Source organism: Lepidochelys kempii, chromosome 5 (genome assembly GCF_965140285.1).
Source record: "Lepidochelys kempii isolate rLepKem1 chromosome 5, rLepKem1.hap1, whole genome shotgun sequence".
Classification (NCBI taxonomy): Eukaryota; Metazoa; Chordata; order Testudines; family Cheloniidae; genus Lepidochelys; species Lepidochelys kempii.
In genome coordinates, this window is record NC_136384.1 from 102,894,126 (window position 1) to 102,918,363 (window position 24,238).

Consider the following 24,238-nt stretch of genomic DNA (forward strand, 5'->3'; position numbering starts at 1 on the left):
AGACACTAGGGTGACCAGATGTCCCGATTTTATAGGGACAGTCCCAGTTTTTGGGTCTTTTTCTTATACAGGCTCCTATAACCCCACACCCCCTGTCCCAATTTTTCACACTTGCTGTCTTGTCACCCTACTAGACACTGTTGTTCTAATCTTTAGCTGCTCAGCTGAATGACATTGTATATAACAGTGGAGTACCCAGAGCAGCAAAGGTGGCAGTCTTTCAAACCTGCATTTAGTAATGTTACAGAACCAGTAAAGATGATAAATTACCTGGCAAAATTAATCCAGGTTTGGTTTCTTTAAGAGCAATTTGAACAAGCTAAAATGATGCAGAAACAGCTCCATAAGAGAGAGTCCTGTTTAGTATCAGTGCAATGAAGTGGTCAATTTCTCAAAGACTGCCTTATAATAAATCTGAACTAGAACATCTAATGTTCAAAATAGTACAGTTTGCAAATAAGGAACTATTAAAAGACATGGCATCTATATAAATAGCTAAGGACTAGATGTTTGATCAAGATAAATAAGACAGTATTAGATCTAACTTGGCTCTCACTTTTCACTTCAGACTCTCACATGTGGATTTATGAACCCCGAGAGAGGTTCTAAATTCATCTTAGGTGGTCTTGTTTACTTTAACTATTTAAATGACTACCAGGGCTGTTTTACTGATATCACAACATAGGCAAACTTAACCTAACTTTATTTGTTTCTCTGCTAACAACCTTTCAATATTTCTTGCAGAAATATGTTACATCACTGTCTTAGCTAAATAAAAGTGTCATGAATAACATTTGTCCATCGGTATAATTATAAATACATTGGAAATTGTAATTAAAAGTACAGCCACTGCAGGAAATGAAGTTTATATCTTGGAATTATAAGGCTGACATTGTCAACTAGGCTATCTTGTCCCTGCTTAATATTTATGGAAATTTAGAGGTACTATTTTGGCCACTGGAGGGCTCCAATAGGTTTTCCTTAATGTAACAGAAATATATTTAAAAAGACTAAAAAAAACACAATACAAAAGCTTTGAAGTTGAAAGTGGATTTCTTGGTTCATGCCATGATCCACACCCACACACACACACACACACCCACACACACACACACACATTGAAGAAGCCCAGACTCCATTTATTGCATGGGTTGCTTTTTCAAAAAAAAAGTGGGAACAATAAAAATGAACAAGAATTATCACACGTTTTACAAATACACTTTCCTTAAGCAGGGCTCCTGGTGAAATAGTGTATCATATCTTAGAGTATGTCTATATGTCAGCTTCCCCAACAAATCTGTCATATAAAGAAATAATGATAATATTCATTTTCTAACTTGGCTTTGAGTCAATGGTGGGTTAACAGCATGAGCTGTGGATTTTGTTACTGATTTAGTTTTGTCATTTCCCAAAAGTAACTTCAGCACAGGAGTCTAATAAAGAAAAGAGCTATAGAATGGTCATGCTCAAGCACAACATCATCAAACAAACAGATGTAAGAAATTTCTGTGCAGAACCTTCCTTTGAAAATGTTAAGCTTACTGACTGCAAAAAAACAACCACCCCCCTTACTCATGTTGAGTAGTACCTTACTTCTTTAGTAATCTCACTGGCTTCAGGGAACTAATAGAGGAATAAAGAACTACTCAATATGAGCAAAGGTATCAGCTACTGGCCCTTAATCATAAATTTCAGACAGGATTTTCCCAGAATAAGGACCACAGGATTTGGTCCTTAGACATCAGAGGGATTTACCTCTAACTAATATAGATGAACGGATATAAAAATTATCAGATGCAACAGTTCATACTTTTCAGATTGCAGTGTAATAGAACAATGTCATAATCATAATCTATAATGTCATAGAAATGGTTGCCAGATTTCAAGAAATGTAAGGTAAAAACAAATATTATGAGTATTATCTGCAGCAAATATCCTGCACTTTCTATCCTCCTACTTTTCTACCTCCCATTTCGTCAATATTTGCATGAATCCTCATCTCACCCACTATGTATTTGTCAGAAGAAATGAAATAACAATTACAGTAATTGTTTCTTCCTTCTACCTAGGGTTGCCAACTTTCTACTTGCACAAAATCCAACACGCTTGCTCCTCCCCTGCCCCACCCCTCCTCTGAGGCCCTGCCCCTGCCTCGCCCCTTCTCCGAGGCCCTGCCCCTACTCACTCCATTCCCCCTCTCTCTGTCGCTTGCTCTTCCCACTCTCACTCACTCACTCACTCATTTTCACTGAACTGGCTCAGGGAGGTGTGGGAGGGGGTGAAGGCTCCAGCTGGGGGTGCAGGCTTTGGGGTGGGGCCAGGAATGAGGGGTTTGGAGTAGGGGAGGGGCTGAGGCAGGGGGTTGGGGTGTGGGAGGGGGTATGGACTCATGGCTGGGAGTGTGGGTTCCGGGGTGGGCCAGAAATGAGGGGTTCAGGATGCAGGAGGGGGGCTCTGGGCTGGGTCAGGGGGTTGATGTGCAGGGAAGGAGGGGGAGGGCTCTGTCTGGAGGTGTGGGCTTGGGGTGTAGGAGGGGGCTCCAGGCTGGGACCGAGGGATTCGGAAAGCGGGAGGGGAATCAGGTCTGGAGCAGGGGGTTGGGGCATGGGGGCGTGCAGACTCCGGCTGGGGGTGCAGGCTCTGGGGTGGGGTTGGGGATGAGGGGTTTGGGGTGTAGGAGCATGCTCTGGCTGGGACTGAGGGGTTCAGCGGGTGGGATGGGGATCAGGGCTGGGACAGGGGGTTGGGGCAAAGAAGGGGGTCAGGAGTGCAGGATCCAGGTAGTGCTTACCTCAAGCAGCTCCCGGAAGCAGCAGCATGTCCTCCTCTGGCTCCTATGTGGAGGTGCGGCCAGGGGGCTCTGCAGCGTGCTGTCCCATCCACAGATGCTGCCCCTGCAGCTCCCATTGTCCATGGCATAGGAGCTGGAGGGGGAACATGCTGCTGCTCTGGGAGCTGCATGGAGCCATGGCAGGCAGGGAGCCTACCTTAGCCCCACTACGCCGCTGACTGTACTTTTAACGACCCGGTCAGCAGTGGTGACCGGAGCCACCAGGGTCCCTTTTCAATCAGGCATTCCGGTCAAAAACTGGACACCTGGCAACCCTACTTCTATCCCCAAATGCAGAATTTTCCCTGCAAAACTCACACAGTCCTGAGGTCGAAACTGGGCAATATTCAGCCCTAGGCCAGTCACAGTCTTTCTTTACATAAAAATCTGTTACTTCATGACACTGCAGGGCTAGAAACTGGAGCTTCATTCCTTTGGGATGGAGGGATTCCCAACTTCCCAACAGAAAGCACAACACTTGCTTCTGGCCCTAGAAGTATTGGATATTGAAGCTGGGACATATTTATGTATAGAAAGCAGATTTTATGTCATTTTTGGAGCTTTCACCTTTAAAAGGCCAGAATCTCATCATTTGTGTAGGTGCACTGAAGTCAAGATGCCACAGGATTGTTATATAATCATGAACGGGAGACTAAATGATCCATGTGACTCTGTATTAATATGTTATCCATACTACAAAATGATAAGCAAAAACGTTAAATGTGAAACATTTAGTTGCTTTAGCATATACATTTCTGAAGAAACAGTTCAGATACAGAATGTGTATGGTGACAGAGGAAGGGTAAAAGTAAGGGAGGAGAGAAGAGAAAAGCAGAGTCTATTAAAGAGACAGAAACAAAGATAGAATGATACTGGGACTAATTTTACTATAGCATATGCACCACAACCTCCCATTACAGTTTTGGTTGCATATCTTAAAAAAAAATCATACCTAGTGAAAGTGGGAGATAGAATGAGAAGGGACATGGAAAGCGAGAACAGGAGAAAAGGAATAAAGATGGAATGGGGGAAAGGAAAAAGCAAGAAAACACAGATTGGAGAATTACTTTTTTGTTCATTCATTTAGAATTAAATTATTTTTTGTTACTCCATTTAGAACTATTCACATTGCTGAATTAGATCAGGCCCAAGATCCACCTAGTCCTATGCTGTCTGCAACAGTGGCTTGGACCAGATACTTCAAAGGAATGTGCAAGAAACCCCAAGGGACCAGTTATGGAGTAACCAAGGTTCTTTCTAATCTCATTACTATGATGTTGACTTCTGTCCTGAAGCATGAGGATTTATATCCCTTACAAATCTGGGGATTTTTAAAAATCTTAATGAATGTATTGTGGATACATCATCCATATAAATATCCAGTACTTTTTTGAAACCTGCTAAGCTCTTGACCTCTATGGTACCTTATGGAACTCATTGCCACAGGATAATTGCACATTGTGTAAAAAAGTGTTTTAAAATTTGTTGTCTTTCAGATTCACTACACTGCATTTCCCTGGCATAAAAGGAAGTGTTTAAAGGAGGGGATAACTCAGAAGTGGGGATATCTTACAGCTGATTATAGGTCAGAGGTATTATAAACCAGTATTCAATCCTCTCCCAATCTGAGTACTGTCTGTACTTACATATTACTGACTTCCATAGGCCATGCTTAGGGATAGTTGCACTAACCCGTTTTTAGGGAGATGGACTCCAACCATGGAGGCTGCATTTTTAATTTGTTTAAATTAAAAAATGGGTTATTTTTTGTCTCCAATTAAACATGTAGAAAGAAAATACTTTGTGTTGTTATTGTCTACAGTTTTCTATGCATGACTGAAAGTCATTAGAGACCTTTTAAATAGAAAATTATCTGGATAGCATTTTAGACTTCTTTGATCAGAAGATTTGATCAGATATTTGACATTTCTGGCTTTGCATTCACTCTCTGTTCTGATTCCCCTTCCCCTCCCGCACCCTTTCTGATGTCATGTGGGGAATTTCTTAGAAATTTCACACGGTGAAAAACTAGAAGTTGCTCAACTTTTGGGTTTTATTTTCAATACTGTATTTAAAAATAAATTACAAACTCTTGCTCACATTTGTTGAGCTGCATACATTATACATAGTTTTGCCACTGACTTCAATGGGTCAGGAATTCATTCCCTTAATAGGAAAGACTTCCATTTACATCAATAGGGGTTTTGCCTGCAAAAGAACTGCAGAATCAGGCACTTTGCCTTGCACAATAGAGCACAAAACCACATCAGTGAAAAGTTAGTACATGATAGATAGATAGATAGATAGATAGATAGATAGATAGATAGATAGATAATCCATTTTGATTCTCACTGCAACATCTCTCTGTTCTACATTACACAGCAGAGGGAGGGGCAAGGAGCTTTGAGGATGGATTATGAAAAGTTGTGTGGAAGAATCAGCGTAACTTCAGATTGACATGGTGAGTACAGTACTTTATTCCAGGGCATCTCCATTGCCACAGATACATTTCCCCTGCTATTTAAAATCTGTGTAACATGAAGAGCATATTTTAGTGTGCAATCTTGGAGAGCTAGCAACTTAAGACACCAAAATAATGTCATTTAGTGTGCAGGGGGAGGTTAAAATGAGGATTACAGGCAGTCAGGCAGGATATATTAAATGAATCCATGACTAACAGGGTGTGACAGCAAAGGGTTTCATTCTTTTCAACAGAACAGTTCCCTAGGGCTGGAACTATTACTCCACTGTGCCTTTATCACCTTGGAATTTTTATGGTTATTTTTGATGAATTCACATTTTTTGTAAAGGCTTTTTTGACATTAAGCCAATTTTCATTTTTAATTAAAGTCGTAAATAATCTTAATACTGCCTTAAAAGGTTTATTGTTTCTTACTTTTTATTATTATTATTATTACTGCCAGGAAATATTTCAAATACCAAAGCATGATGCAAGTTAGCAATTATAAGTTCTCAAAGGTCCAGTAACTACGCTGTACCTTGTAAATATTATACACTGCAACCTCAGTGCATGTTTTTAAACATTTGGCTTGATTGATGCCACATTTCTTCCTTTGTTTTTTTGCTGGGTTGACTTATTTCCACTTCCACATATTAACCCATCTCAGATAAATAAATCCTTATCAAATGGACTGGATGAAAAACTAAACAACTTTAAGTTAAATTCTAAAAAAAATGACCATGTGAGGAGTTAAAAGGGCCAGCTTTAAACTGTTATAACAGAAGAACTGAAAATGAACAAAAACATATGGGAAATGCCATCCTAAGAATAAAGAAAAGGAGTACTTGTGGCACCTTAGAGACTAACCAATTTATTTGAGCATGAGCTTTCGTGAGCTACAGCTCACTTCATCGGATGCATACCGTGGAAACTGCAGCAGACTTTATATACACACAGAGAATATGAAACAATACCTCCTCCCACCCCACTGTCCTGCTGGTAATAGCTTATCTAAAGTGATCATCAAGTTGGGCCACCTTGATTACCATGCACATTGTAGGGAGAGTGGTCACTTTGGATGAGCTATTACCAGCAGGAGAGTGAGTTTGTGTGTGTATGGGGGTGGGGGGGTGAGAAAACCTGAATTTGTGCTGGAAATGGCCCACCTTGATTATCATGCACATTGTAGGGAGAGTGGTCACTTTGGATGAGCTATTACCAGCAGGATAGTGAGTTTGTCTGTGTGTTCTTTGGAGGGGGGTGAGAGAACCTGGATTTGTGCAGGAAATGGCCCAACTTGATTATCATGCACATTGTGTAGAGAGTTGTCACTTTGGATGGGCTATTACCAGCAGGAGAGTGAATTTGTGTGGGGGGGTGGAGGGTGAGAAAACCTGGATTTGTGCTGGAAATGGCCCAACTTGATAATCACTTTAGATAAGCTATTACCAGCAGGACAGTGGGGTGGGAGGAGGTATTGTTTCATATTCTCTGTGTGTATATAAAGTCTGCTGCAGTTTCCACAGTATGCATCCGATGAAGTGAGCTGTAGCTCACGAAAGCTCATGCTCAAATAAATTGGTTAGTCTCTAAGGTGCCACAAGTACTCCTTTTCTTTTTGCGAATACAGACTAACACGGCTGTTACTCTGCATCCTAAGAATGGAACCCTCCCATGCTCCTGCAATTTGACACAACCATGTACAGAGCATACCATATTATTTTACATTCAATTATGTAATGTTACCTAAGAGTTTAATATCCTCTGTTCAGATACATTATCCAAGTTTTATTTGATGTGTCATATGTAAATTTGACAGAACATTCAGGCATGACCACCGCTTGCCTCATAAGTTGACACAAGGGAGTAAGTGGGGGGCATATAACACCCCTTTGCTGCTCTCTATGGGCTATCTGTCCTATGGTTCACAGTGCAGCCAGGAAACCAGTTTGCACAGGACCACCACCAGCCCTCCTCCACACATGGGCAAGAAGAGGGCAGGTAGGGGTGGGTCAAGGTGCCAGCCAGCACAGTAATGACCACTAGGAGATTACTTTTCCCCTGACACAAGGGGGATTCAGGAAGGAAACTATAATTCCCAAGAATTAAAATTCTTTCCCTGGTCTCTGGGAGCAGCACAGCTACATGCTCAGGGCAAACAGTTAAATCACAATCTAGCCCTACATTTTGCAGTTTGTAAGACTATACTTTAGTGTTTCAGACACTGACTAAACAAAAATTGTTACCATTCAAATCAAGGGCAATCCATGCTGTCACTCAAGTTAAATATAGCCCCTTCTGTAGGTGTTATGACTCTAGGGTTTTAACTTTCCCTACATTATTCTAAGACCATGTCTACACTTACTGGGGATTGAAGCTGCTGCAATTGATGCAGCGGGGGTAGATTTACAGGGTCTAGTAAACACCCACTAATTTGACCACAGAGCACTCTCTGGTTGACTCCGGTACCACACCGGAAAAAGAGGAGTAAGGTAAGTTGACGGGAGAGAGTCTCCTGTAGACACCGCAGTAAATCGTCCTAAGCTATGTTGACTCCAACTATGTTATTCGTGTAGCTGGAGTAGCATAACTTACCCCAGTAGTGCAGATAAGGCCATCTCCATCATCATTTTTTTAAATGAAAGCATTGCACTTATCCTCATTGGTCTAAAACAGTATATCATGGATTATAGTAAAAATGGGCTTGAGATGTAGGGAAAAAATCAGATCATGTCCTCAGATAACCTTTTTTCCCATGGGACTGAGAAACCTGGGACTCAGCATTGTGAAATAGCTTGATGTTTGAAAATGGCTGGGGTGTATGAAAATATAATTTATAATTTCTATACAAGTCAGTTTGAACAACCATCCATCAATCCTCAACATACATCTATCTATCTCAGGTTGGCAGCGTAAACTGGATGTTGCATCACAATATACTTGTGTGGTGAAAGAATTTTACAAATAAAATCTTCCTTCTCAAAATTATTCTTCCGTATGCTAAGTTACATATTCGTTATGATTAATCATTAAACCAACAGATGATAATCTTTGCTGGACTTCTAGTAAAACAGTCAGCCTTATTGTATCAAAACTGAAAATATCATCTATACACACACTGGATTTACCATTTGTTCATGGATGGTTTCTTTAATCAAGCAGTCCTAGACCATGGCTTTACAGTTTCACAAGTGCTGGTACTTAAGATGTCTCAATGCTTCTAGTGTTACAACTTTAATATAATTCCTATGCAGAACAAACCTCTTGGACAGTTACCTTTTTCCTGGCCTGTTGGTCTTTGGAAGAATGTGCCTTTACATGCTTTCTCAGAGAGCTTGGGTCTGTGTACCGTTTAGTACATCCTGAAATCTGACATGCATAAGGTTTCTAAAACAAAAACAAATAAAAAAAGCACAAAGAAAAATCGGTTAAACCACATATTATTTTGCTCGGGGAAAATCCATCTGAAGTCTTACTATTGATTGGATATACCGAGAAGTACCAAAGGTAGAATGCCCAGTAACTTTATGGCATGGTAAAGAGGAAAGGAAGGCTTGCAAGCAAGAGAAAGTAAAAGAATCTTTTCTGATGTTTAAATGCCTATTTTTAATTTTACCAGGCCATATTTCCTTTTACCTCATCATTGTTTTTATCATTATGAATGAGTATCTCCAGCAGTACTTACAATTATGTCACCCTCACAGCAGTCTTTGACTTAGTCAGAAATTACATTCTTTAGTAAGTCAGGTAAAGAAACTGTAGTAAAGTCCTGGACAGACTGCTTAAGAGTTATAGAGGAAACCTGCTTCAGAAAGACAGAGAATAAGAGAACAGGTTAGTCTACTACATGACAAAGAGAGGAAACAACAACAAAGCAACCTTTAAACACTACCTTTAAACATTCTAAAACACTGAAGGCAATAAAAAGGAATATGCAAAGAATATGTATTTTTATGTAAAGGACAAGACAATTTTTGTCATCTCTTAATTGCCAATCACAAATATACAATATTGCTAACATATACGGTCCTGAAATGACCATGTACGGTTTTTTTAGGTTCACTAAAAGTCATATCTACTTGGTCTAACTTGCCTGCTCTCTGACACCCCTTGAGGTATTTCCAGAATTGTAGTTGCACCACCATATGGAATGTCAATAATATGTAAATATTAGAACTGGTGCAACTATTTGTTGCAAATAATTATTTGATAAATTTAACTCTTTACTTTGTTCACAGAATATATGCAAACACATCACATTTTTAATGAAATTGTGAACTGTCTGTACTGAATATTCTGTTCATTATTTGAAATTTGCTATTTAAGTTATGTGACTGGTCAGCTAAGTCACATGCTATTATTTCTTTTTCCTGATGGTATGTCTTTTGTAAACTCTGTCTGCTTCTGCTTAAAACTAAATTTTATTTTGTTGTAAAACAAATTTTGTTTATTAAATAAACCTTGGCTAAAAACCCATAATTCACAAACAATATTTTGGTTGCTGTTAGGATATAGATATTCAGGCCTGTCTGTAAAGGCCTATACTCTAAGAATTTAGGTGTATTCTTATCACTTGGCTAGTTATAGAGGTATAAAAGAAAGAATCAAAATCACTGTCTGCTGGTGTAAGAGCCTTCTCTTACTGTGACAGTCTGAGGCCCTGTTCTTAGGCTAAGGCCTTTGGCTAAGCAGCAGAGGCAGCCATAAGCTGGGAAGCGAACGGTCACATCCTCACATTCCAAACTAGTCACATTGAAAGAAGGTGCTATTGGGCTCTTAGGAATACAATCCTGTCCTGATAGTGTCTATTGCCTCCAGAGAAAGGGAAGTGCCTAGAAAATGTAAAAGGAAACTTAGTTTGATAGCATCCTGTCTGGCAAGAACTCACTTATAAATAGCTGGGATGTGAAATCCTCACTTCTGTATTGTTTTGTCATTATAGCTCCCACTTTGCTATTGTTTATTGGCATGGTCTCTGTCTGGTTCTGTGATTGTTTCTGTCTGCTGTATAATTAATTTTGCTGGGTGTAAACTAATTAAGGTGGTGGGATATAATTGGTTAGCTAATCATGTTACAATATGTTAGGATTGGTTAGTTAAATTTCAGTAGAATGATTGGTTAAGGTATAGCTAAGAATATTACTATATAAATTAGGGGCAAACAGGAAGTAAGTTGGGATTCGAAAATAAGGAAAAAGGAACTTGTATTTAAGCTTGCTGAAAGTTCACCCCAATAAACATCGAATTGTTTGCACCTTGGGACTTCGGGTATTGTTGCTCTCTGTTCATGCGAGAAGGACCAGGAAAGTGGGAGAGTGAAGGAATAAGCTCTCTAACAGTTGCATAACATTTTATTTTATTTTATTTCTTGCTAATGGAGTTTTGCCCTTAACTTCCTGATAGGTACTCTCAATCTTAACTTTATCTTAGTAAAACTTTTATCTAGTGATAACTATATATTATTATTGATGTTTGTGATTATTGGAGTCTTGAGGATTGTAGAAGAGGGGGGACATTTACTCCCTCAAGCACAGGCAGGTTGTGCGGCTGCAGCTTAGCTCCTTGTAACTACCTATCTGGCTTATGTATGCATATTTATCACTTTAAGGTGACACATTTATTCTGTTTATTATCTTGAAGCACTATGTTCTAGATATTTATTTTTTTCTAAGCAGCATTTTAACTGGCTTTCAGAAATTACAGGCTCTTTGCAGTGAAAAAAAAATCCATTTCTGCTGAGAAGAATGGTTCCTTCCCACAGAAAGCATTTCAGAGTGAAGGCTACTTGAAAACGGATCTCTCCAGCCATTCTCCTTCCTGCAACTATTGAACTGATGCAGGAAGACCTAAAAATGTCCGTTCACTAAACGAGAAACTACGTAGTTTTGTAAAATTGAATCTAGTTGAATGTTCTGCTTTCTGGTAATGTTCTCAGCAGTCTTTCATTGCACATTCATTATATGTTGTGACATGGAATAACTTATTATCTACAGAACCTGCAATACCACATAATGAATACCTATGTGTCTTAAAATAGAGCAGAACTTCATAGTAAATAGTAACCATTAAGGGCCACATTCAAAACCCAATGGAGCCAATGGAAAGATTCCTGTTGACTTTACTAGGCTTTGAATCAGGCCTAAGTCAATTGCTTATAACATACCATTTTTTAAAAAGTAGCATGCCACATTTGCACTGATCACTAATCTACCAGTAATAAGAGTTAAGAGCCCAAATAAGGCTCACCTTTCCCAAGTGAATAGTCAGGCTGAAGTTAATGAAGTAGTGTGTCTAAAATAGACAGGTCTTTGTCCTTAATGTATTCTGTATTTTGGGATATATTCTTGTGGAAGATACATTTTGATTTTCCAGAATCTTGCTCCTATCTGAATGGGTTTTATTATGCACTAAGGTATCTCTGGAGGCAAAGGCTAATACGTTCATCATCAGACCATTCTGTTATGGCCAAGGCATTCATGCCTTAATTCCAACTTCAAATTGTACTGACTGGAGATAGCCCTGATCCGAAACGTCACATCTGGAAATCTCCAAACTTCAGAATCAAACCTGGATCCAAATTCCATAATGATCCATTATCATGTTTCCAAACACTCCAGAATTTTGTGATATTCAAAATCTGAATCCAAATCTGAATTTTGTAATCTTGGCCCTTCTCCACTACTTACCTTTATATACCTCAGTCAGTAACCAGAGCTTCCTCAGAACATATAGGCCAGCAGACTGTTTCTGTCACAGTCAGTCCCAGTGTTATTAAATGCAAAGGAAATGGAGAAAACTGAACACAACTTGGTAACTGTCCTAACTGAGACTGACTATGTCAGGGATGGATAAATTTAATGACCCTCCAAGTCACATACGACAGTCTTCAGAAGTTTGAGACTGAGAGCACACCTGCTGGGAGCCAGGGCTTGGGACTTCAACCCCACTCCTGCTGAAGTCCCAAGCACTGGCAGATGCGCCCCGCAGGGCTGAAGCCCCGAGACCCTCCTTCCCGCTGGATAGAAACTCCTACCTCTGCAAGGCAGAGGTCCTGAGTCCCCCTCCCACCCCCAGCTGGGGGGGATTGCAAGCTGCACTTTAATGGTAAAAGAGCCACATGTGGCTCGCAAGCAGGGCCGGCTCCAGGCACCAGCTATCCAAGCAGGTGCTTGGACAGCATTCAGAATGGGGCGGCAGTCCGTGTCCCTCGGCAGCAGCTCCGCCGCTCTTCCGGGCATGGCGGCAATTCGGCGGCGACTGCTTGGGGTGGCAAAATTGGTAGAGCCGCCCCTGCTTGCAAGCCAGAGTTTGTCCACCCCTGGACTATGTCATCTCTGCCACAGCTCAAACTCTATTAACTGACATCTCTTCCTATCCTCCCATCTCCAATTATATACAGTATTTGATGCAATCAGCTAAGAGAAAAAGGATTTAACAGGTTAACAAGAAATCAAATTTGAGATCTTTTATTTCTTACAGTGTCCAAGTGTGTCCTCTGATGCTTGGCTCGATCGCTGGAGTTACTGAATGCTTTCTGACAACCTGGATGCTGACAAAGGTAGGGCTTTTCTCCTGTGTGGCTCCGTAAATGAATCTTGAGATTTTCTAGTCTGGAAAAGGCCTTCTTGCAGCCCTCAAACTGTACAAAAGAAAAGATTTTTTTTCTTTAAAGAAACCCACATTTGAATGCCTTCATCTTTTAAAATCCAAGTGTAATTTTTACTTTGTAATTTAAAAATATTCAGTTACTAAATTAAGCATTTGTCTCAAAATGTACTGAGAGGGATTTTCCAAAGCACTCAGCACTGACCTACCTTCCTCCACTGAAGTCAATGGAATTTTTTCCATAGACTTCAATGAGAACAGAGTAAGGCCAACACTAACCACTTATGAAAATCCTGTCCCACTGTTTTGTTTTTTCTCATAGAGATGGGTCTGAACCAAACTTCCAAGCTGAACACCCTCACATTTTGAGAGAGTTCATGTCTGTACTTCATAGCTCTGGCCATTTCATTTCTGCTTACATTAGAGACTACGATGTGTCTTTACCTCTATTTAGACATTAAAGCTCTGGGAAACGGAGCTGGAATTTATCTCACAACCCTGGGTTTAGCAGGCCAATGCTCAAACCACTGAGCTATTCCTCCCGCATGGCATGGCAGTGTGCACGAAAGAGGTGTAATTTCTAATGCACACCAGCATGTTTTGCACTAACTGGACCACGTAGACCCTGTTGATGTGAACTAAAAGTTTCCTAGTGCTCATTAACATAGTACTGTTTGTTAGTAGGCCAGTTAGTACACAACATAGTGATGTGCTTTAGAAAATCACATCCTTCTAACACCCATTGCTATGCCGACAAGCCCTTATGTACTTATATTACCCTTATGACTACTGTATCTGAGCAACTCAGAATCTTTTAACGTATCTATTTTCATATCACAGTGTGAGGTCAGAAACCACAATTATTCCCATTTTGCAGCTGGGGAACTGAGGCACAGACAGTGTAAGTGATTAACATAAGAACAGCCGTACTGGGTCAGACCAAAGGAAGCATAGTAGGGAGTGAACCTCAGTTGCCCTCGTTCTAGGTTAGCACCCTAACCACTGGGCCATCTTTCCTCACAGGTTTTTTCCAGCTTGCATATCCATCAGGAGAATTGAATAACAAAAAAACCCCTCTCCAAAACAAAACAAAAAAACCCGTACAAACCACACCCTGCGAAACCCTAACCTCCACTGCCTTGCTAGTGTTTTTTTATTAAAAAAACAAAAACTAAGCTATAATGATCGTGCAAATATTTGCTTGATTAGAGATCATTGATCCTCAGTGGCATTAAAATAACCTTTAAGATATTATTTTACCTTTCTATTACAGGTTTTTGTATAAGGTATAAAAAATAAAGAGTTCATCATTAGACTCCATCAAAACAGGATTTAATCTATACGGGTAACCAATAATGGAATACTGTTCCTTTCCCTAATCAGCTACTTAATCTACTCAAAACAGAAGTGCACCTCCCAAGTGCTAACACAAGTTCTTTCCTGATCAGGCTTCCACAGTATCTCTAATGTTAGGGAAACTAAAAACAAGGATTTCTGTGACATCAAGCATTTTTATACATATATTTGATTTCAATTAGACTCCATCAGTCAAGAGCAATTAATGCAATTAATCATAGCTGCTGTGTGTTTCATTGCACAGTATTAGAACCTGTCTCCTGAATGACATGCTAGTTTGCTGTTCTTGTACATTTGCAAAGATAAAAATGTACTAGCATAAATGTCAAGCATTTATAATATTGCAGATATAATTAGCTATTTCCAGAGTTCCTCTTATAATTCATTTCATCTAGTCTACAAGCAATAACTAGAATAGGGGCAACTTTTAACTTACTCTAGAGTACCATAAATAACATTTGTTATATTTTATTTACTGTATGAATGCTTGCAAAAGTAAAGATAGATGAAACATCAAAATGACTGATCATAATTTGCATTGGGTTGTCATTAATTAGAACTAATGTGAGAAAAAGAGAAAAATAGGAATTCCAACTTTTAATTCTTGGAATAATGAGTAAAGGATCAGGTAAAATCCACAGAATGAAGACGCATAGGGAAAGGATGGAGAAAGGAAACAAAGAACTAGAATGTGGTGAATCTCAGGGCCTTGCTTCACAATTTTTTTTTGAACTGTAGAAAAGAAAAAACTGACTACACATTGCCCAGGCAAACTTAGGAGATGGGACAAGATATATAACTCTGATTTTTAAATGCTACAGTATAAGAAGAGGCATACTCATTAGGGATGAGTGAGCCAACCCAAACCTTCACCTTAAACTCAATCACAATGCGATTTTTTTTCAGAGTCAGAGAAATTCAGAAATCTTTCCAAACCATGCCTTTGCTTCCTTGATTTACAGAACCAGAGATGCTAGTGATGAAATACTGAAATGAGAGGCTTTATTCAATGGTATTTGTGGCCCAGTTCAAACACAAAGTCAGAAGTCTTTGAAGTCTCAGAAAAACAAGTTTTTGCAACACTTCTAACCCAACTCTGACAACCCAATGGTTCAGAACATTTTTTTTGTGTGGGGGAGCAGCAGGTTATCTAGATTTTGGGGTTCTTATCCAAACCAAACCTCCAAAGCTTTTGAGGCTCTCCAGTCACAAACCATCATCCAGAAATTCAACTGTGCTTGTAGAGGGAGAGGAGAGAAGCAAAAATATTGATTGTTCTATGTCAATGAAATCTTGAGAGCAAAAGTCAAAACTGAAGTAAAAAATGTAAAACATAATCTTCTTCTATAGCACTTCATTACTGTGAAATATTTTAAGATAGACTCACGAGAAATCAGACAATCATGTACCATGGAATTTCCCTTACATTTATTCCATCCACTGTAACAAAATTTTGAGAGAAAAATGAATGAGAAAGGAAAACATAAGGATGACAGGATTGGTATGAAAGAATAGCCAGTATTTTGAAAAAGAAAAAATCACTCGAGAACAGGTAGGTGGTAGCAACAGCGAAAATCACTGACAGTAGAAATTATATTATTTTGGCAGGTTGCGAGTGGTTCCAAGAGGAAAGTTTAGAATAGAACAAATTTCCATTCAAATGACATGGATTAAACTGTATATAGCTGTAATATAAATTCCATTTTCTCAAGTATCTTTCAATCTTATAGGGTGAAATTCACCCCACTACAGAGATTCCAAAGAAGACCCTCTGTACTGCGTCAGCTCTGTGTTAATGACTTAGGCCTTGATCCTGTAGATAATTACGCAAAGTTAAGTATGTGTACAAGCGTCTATAGGATTGGGGAATTAACACAGAGTTTATTTCAGATTATGTGGTTAATTGAGAAATGAGGTGAATTTCACCCTAAAAGATATAGACATTAACATTTTTAAGAACTCTGCGCTGTTGAGGAGAACTTGAAAACAATGAAAATATATTGAAGCTTTTCCCCCCCATAGTACCTTAATTCATGCATATGACATTCACAACTCTAGATATTGTGAATTCTTCTTTATCTTTTACTAGGTAATTAAGCCTGAAATGTTGGAAAATCCTTTTTCAGACAATAAAGTATAAATGTTAATGCTGAAAAAAAAATCTGAAATTTAGGCAATCTCTCATGCTTTAAAAGACAAAAAGCTTTGAGAAGGATATTCTTTAAAACTATATATAATATGGACTATTCCTTGCAAATAAGATTTCTGTTAAATTATTCCACAGAAGCCATGATAACCTGAAGGAACAAAAAGTCAAGTAGACTGTAGTTGTATTTTCAAATGGAAATCTTCATAGTTTCCAAGTTATTAAGTGTGGTTGTAGAAGAGGATGTAACACCTTTACCGCAATTAGTCAGTTTAGTAGGTGCCATGCATTCGACATTCTAAAACTGAATAACACTCCTAAACATAATCCTGATTCAGCCAGATTTTCTGGAAGTATTAAAGTTTTGTGGAATTAATAAAAAAGCCCTTTGTAATGTTTTCCTAATCTGCAATAAAAGAATCATAGTTACTGTGTTTTTCTTTTTACTGTTCCATGCAAATTGAAACCATTAACCAGCTCATAAAGACAATTTCCTGGCTCAGCATGCTTCTTAATTTTGACCTAGAGTTTTCTTTAAAACAAATTCATTGGACTGTCCATTTATTTATATATGCAATTGTTTAGTTTCTCTTTACACAGACATTGTATATTAGTTATCAAAATTAGAAGTTTATAAACACTGTGTATCTAAAAATAATGGTAAAGCATATTAATAAAACATTGAGTGGATTGTGACTTCTTTATGACATCTACACGGATTTAATAAGAAATTTACATACCCACATACAGAGGCCCCATCCCCTCTATTTACTGTATGTCTGTACGCATACATAAAAAACAAAAGTTTAAAAGAACATTACATTTTCAAAGGGAAGCACCCAGAAATCAGGTCCCTATGTCACCTTAACTCTTCTCCCAGTGCATATGCATTATAAAGTTGGGCTTGATTCTCAATTACACTCAGACCCTTTTACACTAATCCAGCAGTGTAAAGAGGCCTTAAAGTGAGTGTAAGTGTAATTTATGCCCCCTTTTGTACCCCTTTACCCTGCCACAACAGTACATAAAGGCTTCTGTGTAATTAGGAATCAGATCAATGGTCGTTAACTTATATGATCAAATACTACTTTCCACAGGTGCCAACTCCTTCTTTTAAGATTTGTGTATACAAGTTATCCAGTCCTGCTGATTTTAAAATGTTTTACATCCTGCCTAAGAAATGTAAATAGAAATAGAAGACATGAGTGGAAACAACAGCTTTTCTCTTTTTCCCATTCCAGACTATAGGGTAAATAGCTTGGTTAGTTTGGCTTCTTATAGATGTTGAATGATATGAGGGCAAGAAGTGAGTCTTGTGGGACTCTGAAAATGAGGGCTTTGGACATGGAGGAACAGATGCTCATGGAACGTGTTTGGTCTGAGGGGAAGAACCTTTCATCTCATCAGCCTCTTGGAGGCAGGGCAAGATTATCTGGTGATAACATGCACCAACGGCTGCAGCAGTGAGGTCCAGGAGGATAGGCGTGGAAGTACTTTGCTGCCAGTGGACAAGCGGAGATCATCCACCAAAGGAACATGTCCTGTCTTTATAGCTTGTGCTGGCTTGAAGTTGGCCTGAGGATATAGGCAAAAGCAAGATGTTCCTGGAGACTGTTTTTGCTTGATTCTTGTTTAGCTTGCTTTGAAAAGGGCAGGGGACTTCGATACTAGGCAATAATTTGTTCTTAGGCTCACCACAGACATGGAAGTCTTTTGTAGATGTTTCCAGTGTAGATTTTTGGAAAAGTTATAAGCATCTGAGAAAGGCTTAAGATTGCAAATACAGGCACTGCTATAATACATACACACAGGGTGCATATAATATAGAGGCATATAAAAAGGAGATATACATATATGTATTTATAAACACAATACCATACACATGAGGCTCTGAGATTGTCTTGGAATTGTCCCATGGTAACATATTTTTTAAAAAAGCTTCCTTTGCAGCAGATAAAGGAGTAATTAATGAATCCAACAACGTTAAAAATCAATCTGCCATTAGTATTTTAGGTAATAGGATACACTGCCCAACCATGCTCTTCTGTGTAACTACTGAAGCGAGTGGCACGAAAGGAATTAAAGATTTCCCCCTCTCCCCCTTTTTTAGAGCATGGAGGGAACAGATGTAGAAACTGCTCCTAAATTGCTTTCAAACAATGGTGATGCATTTTAAACATTAATTAAAAGCCTTTTAAAAAGCATTTCCCTTCGCCCATAGCATTAGCAGAGTGCTGCTCTATAAAACGCATGAGGGCTTTTAAAAAATTGAGAGTAAGACCTCATATCAAAACCTTTTAAATAGTTTTTTATTCCCCCTGAGTCTCTTGCCTGGCAATCCTGTGAGTGACACATAATTAGTGTCAGGCATCACTCAAAACGCTGACATCAGGTGCTCACCAACAAGGACACTGCATGCCACAGCTGAGGTTTGAAAGTCTGGGTTCATTTTATGTAAAATGTCTGGTATGATTTTAACCCTTAGAGTAGATAGATGGGGAAAATATAACATCCAAAGCTACACTTCATTGCAGAGGAAATATTTCCATCAGAGTGGAAGCACATTTTATGACATGGTGCTTGTTTGTTTTTTTGTATGCACAGTGCTTGTATAGGACTATATTTTCAAACAGTGCATAGGCTGGGAGATTTCCTCCCTTTCAAGTTAGGCTCTGAAATCACAAAGAGCCATGGCTCCTGGAATTCATCAATTCCAGTAAATAACAGTGGGCTATATGTACACTTACTGTAGATGACTACAGTTGGTGTTTGCCAGACAATTCACTAAGTTCCTGATCCAAAGTTTGTTGAAGTCAATGGGCATTTTTTGTTGACATCAAGGGGTTTCGGATCAGCCCTTGAAATGGCTGATAAATTCTGTTATCTCTGCTGCAGAAATAAGCTGCAAATTCCATCTTCAGACATATTCAGAATTTGGAGACCCTGAATACGTGAGCATATATACGAAGAGAAAAAAGTTACAGACCACAGGAAAGCTTGGAGTAAATCATAGTTAAGTTTCACTGTGGTGTTAACAATTCTGGAAGGAAAAACAGAAAAAGGGGAGCAAGGATCCACATCAATGGAAGTGCAGTACCTGTAGAGGGCTGTTACCACACCACAAATTTCTCTTTGCATGAGAGCTCTCTCTACTGACAACCCTTTATACTTAGTATGTTTCCAATACAAAATCAAACATGAAATTGCAAATCTCTTCTTTCATACTTCATATATTCCAGAGATCTTCATATTTCTCTCTTAGTAATGGCGCCCTCCTCCATATTCACACTTGAAGACAAGCACTGCACTTACGGGGAACCCCAAGGATATAAAATATGCTCAACTGAAGCAAAGTACTGTATATCGGATGTTATTTATCCCACAAAATGTAGGTGTCACAGACTCATCCACCATGGAAATGGCTCTTGTTTTCATTCATTTTAATAAGCCTGGCCATTTCAGCCCTGGAAGACATTCCTGTTGTTGCAGAGTAAGTAAATATTATGACAAGTTTCTTGGAAAGAATCTACTACTGAACACATCATCTGGTAATAATTCAAAAGACATGGATTGGAAACCAATAGAGGAAGAATGAACTTCGGAATTGGTTTATTGCTTCCCTGTGTGTAGACAGTGTCTCTAGTCTTTTTTGTTTGATACTCTTCTCCCATTCTCACTTTCAGTAGTTTCCAACATGCTGTCCTTGGTATTGCTCACATATAATCTTTGTCTCTAAAACCCTTTTATAACAGAGGTTGTCCTGTGTATTCATACAGCTTCCCCTACCAAAAATCTTCTCCCTTTGTTTAAACCTGTTCACTATTGCAGCTAATATTGCTGTTGCTAAGCTCTGGAGATGTCATACAGAATTGGGAGCACTTCTTCCTGACAATAGATGGGATCAGAGAAGGGAAGAGTAAGATTCAAAGGAAAAGGAAAAGACATGATATAGTCAAGGAAAGGAAAGGAGAAGTGAACATAACATTCACTCGCTAACATCTACAATGATTTACAAAACACATGCAGCCTGAATGCTTTCTAGCTTCTCATTAAAGATTCATACACATTAGAGATGTAACTAGGCAGTGTAGTTCAGAGCTGAATGTGGATCCAAAGTTAAGTCCTGGTTTGGCCCAACAGAGTGTATCCAAGAAAGAGATGGGTTCAAGACTTCAAATCCAGATGGATTTTCACTGAAGTTCAGGTGGCAATGGGGCTTGAACATGGTGTTCATGTTGGGGAACTTCTCTGTATTACAGTATTTTGACAAAGTGAGCCTCATGAAGAGCTCAGTTCCGATCTCCATTACCTGGTGTAAAACTAAAGTAACTCCGCTGAACCTGAACTGCACCTGAACTGAAAATACAAAAGAAAAGAAAAGAAAAGAAAAGAAAAGAAAAGAAAAGAAAAGAAAAGAAAAGAAAAGAAAAGAAAGCTAGCTTTCCTGTAAATATTATTAAAGTAGTTTGAAACTACAGCTAATTAAAATATAGGGCTCTGTTGTGGCTTGTTGAAGATTTTAAAGCCAGAAGGGACCATTATGATTATCTAGTCTGATCTCCTGCATAACACAGGCCAAAGAACTTCACCTGGTAAAATCTGCATCAAGTCCATAACTTCAGTTTAAGCTTTGAAAGTCACAGTCTGCCTCCCTCCTCAAAGCCAGATCACAGAGGCACTCTTGCTGCCTCAGTCATGCATTCGTTAGTAGGAGGCAGCATGTGTTTTCCCTCCCCTCTAGTCCTGTGCATCAATCCTGATGTCCAAGAGCTAGTCAGTGGTGGGGAGAGCAGAACCATGGCTGTGGCTGGGGCTCCATGGGTGGACTCTCATGTTGCTGGCAGTGTTTTGACTCCCCAAACTGCTCAGCACTGTGTACAGCAAGAACTGAGACTGTGGCAGCCTTTTGCACAATTGCACAAGGTGTGTGTGTGTGAGGGGAAGGCTCTTTCCACCCTCCATATGTCTATACAGAGCTAGCTGCAGTCTGGTCCTACTCTATTAGTGAACTCTTGTTATGATTCACAGAGTCACTGTTTATTTTTCTTAAGGAAATAATTTTTTTTTAATTAAAAAAATCCATTATGGATCAGAGCCAAGAACAAAATGAAAGCAGTGAGTGCTCCTTTTGATCTCTCAAGAGCATAGTATTTGCTTAAAGAAAATATGCTGGAATAAAGTAAAACATGTCCATAACACCAGCTTTGTGACCAGGAAATGTATGTACTTAAGAAAAATAGATGTGTTTCTATGGTTCCAATTTTTTTTGGCAAGCTGACTGATTTTAATTAAAGGGTCTGGTTAAAGAGTTCTTATTAAAACAATTACATTAGGCACAGTATAATTGGCCATTTGGTTATGTACATTGATGTTAAACTTGACATGCTTGAGATAGAAAAGCACAATATGCACAGGACGGGGTATCTATATGAGAAAGAAATATACCTGGTCAAACCTCAACCTTTACTTAGAGATTCAAGTTTAGCTGGGAAAATGCACTAAATTAGACAATGAAATTAGGCGTGTTTCCTCATTTTAAAATAACTATTTCCACTGCTGTTGCACTGGCACTTATTTCCCCTTCATGAACCTGAGAGGACAAAGGATGTTTCCTTACCTGAGCCTAATTTTAATCTATACATATAAAGCCATTTCTTTAAATACTAAATCTTAAATTGTGGTTCTACTCTGGATGGTAACTGTGCAATAATGGCCACTTTTTACTGAACAAGTCTGCTTGTCTAGGAATATGCAGAAGCATATTTCCCACTTTCCGTGACAAAAATAAATTTCACATTGTCCCTTATGCAGGAATAATCTCAGTAAAACAGGAAAGCTTGCAAGTTTCAAACACTGGAATTTCTTTAGAATTCTTCCATCAGTAGGTAAGGTTTGCCCAGGGCTGGCCCACAGCATTTTGGCACCTGGGGTACGGAGCTCAAATGTTGCCCCCATGCCTCCTCGCTTGGGCCAAAACTTTGAAAGGCCTCAATTCTGCCTTCTTCCTGTTCTACTCCTCTCATGGTACTGCTCTGCTACCTACCCCAATAAAGGAGAACTAACAACTTAAAAAGCCTTGTTCAAAAATTTTAAGTAACACTTAACTTTCAAACCCCTAAACAGCAAATGTAACTTTTCTTGTCTGCATCGTAAACGCTGGCATTTTTATCTGTTTGAATAATCAAAGTGGTGCTTTCCGTGCCTTCTTGGTTGCAAAGATTTGAACTGCTTCTTGAAGGTCCACAGTCTGGGCCAGCTCATGCTCTATTGAGATGGTTGCAAGGCCGACCAGCCTCTCCTGTGTCATTGTGGAGTATAGATGTGTTTTTATTAACTTCAGCTTGGAGACGCTGCATTCTCCACTGGCAGCTGTTACAGGAAGTGTTAGGAGTATGGGCAGAGCAACAAAATCATTTGGAAAGAGGTTGGTCATCTTATTTGTGCACATATATTGCATGGGACAAAAAAAAGCTCGAGGGTTTAACTCTCGGATCTGTGTCTGCACTCCTCTATTCTTTCTTCTCATGTTGGCACCATTATCATAGCCCTGACCTCTCATGTCAGCTATCGCAATTCCCGTATCTTCCAGCTTTTTAAGAAGCACATTTGTCATACCAGCTCCTGTAGTATCATCAATGTCAATAAATTCTAGAAAATGCTCTGACAGTCACCATTCCAGGGACATTTTCACTAGCTTCTGTTGTTGTTCCAAAACTCACCATTAAAGTCATTTGTTCCGTATGGCTGATGTCAGGTGTGCAGTCCAGAATAACAGAGGAATATCCTGCTGACTTCACATCTGCCACAATCTTCTGTTTGACTTTTGTTGTCAGTAACTGTATGATCTCATTTTGAATGGTTTTTCCAAGGTAGCGGTGCGTGTACATTTCTTGTGTGGTGACTATTAAATGCTCCTGAAGTACAGCATCAAACTCAGCCGTCAGCTCCACAGCTTTACAGAAGTTTCCATTGTTTGGCACATACAGCTGATCTGAAGTGCCACGCAGTGCTAGGTTTTGGGTAGCAAGCATTCTCACAATGGCAACGAGCCTTTTCAGAACATTTTGGCAGTAAAGGGACTCTGATGCAATCTTCTCTTAATGCTGATCATCTATGGTGGCCTTTAACCTTAGTCTCATCTCAAGCTCTTTCCACCTATGGAATGCTCTCTGATGATTTGCTGCCTTCTCATGGCATGCCAGATTTCTAGCCAGATTTTTCCAGTCCTTTGTTCCTGTAGAACCCAGTGTGGCTGGAACATTAGACTGGAAGAGTTTGCAACAAAAACAGTATGGGCCAGTATGCAGAATTCTGGGTTTTTGAATACATAAGCCATGGCCTCTCTACTTTGTCACCACTGGGGATTTCACACCAATAATGTGTTGGATGGAAACTTCTATTTTCATTGTCTTTGGGGAACGTGAAGTTTTTCACTTGCTGTGGCCCATGCAGTACAAGGAAGTCCCTCAGGCTACTGCTCAAGTGGGGGTCCACAGTCCTGGATCATCTAGACTTAAGGAACTAAACTCAGCAGCAGCTGTTTCTTGAGCCTCTACCACACTCTTCTCGGATCTACACTTTTCTTCAGGAATGTGCATCGTTACATCCATTTGAGATGGAGATATGGATGCTGCAGTAGCTGCCAGGTCACCTGCACTCTGACTAACTGGAAGATCAGGCATCTCCTCACCACTCACATCCTCACTGGGGCTGGAAGGCTCACCATGAACATTTGTGTCTATGTATCTCAGGAGTGCTCCTTCCTGCTTAGATAGAAAAGCTTCCTTTGCTTTCTCTTTCTTTCATTCTTTTTCTGAATGCTGCCCCAGAGGGATGTTTT

The 24,238-nt window shown here is 39.4% G+C and overlaps 1 protein-coding gene across 1 annotated transcript in view; it reads right to left on the minus strand.

The window, feature by feature from the left end:
* GLIS3 (GLIS family zinc finger 3) overlaps window positions 1-24,238 on the minus strand; it is a 267,685-nt gene that overhangs the window by 77,381 nt on the left and 166,066 nt on the right. Inside the window, exons 5-6 of the mRNA XM_073345244.1 lie at window positions 12,769-12,930; window positions 8,568-8,678 (exon numbers count right to left, since the gene is read on the minus strand). Coding sequence (XP_073201345.1) covers window positions 8,568-8,678; window positions 12,769-12,930 — 273 coding nt within the window. The remainder of the gene's footprint in view (window positions 1-8,567; window positions 8,679-12,768; window positions 12,931-24,238) is intronic.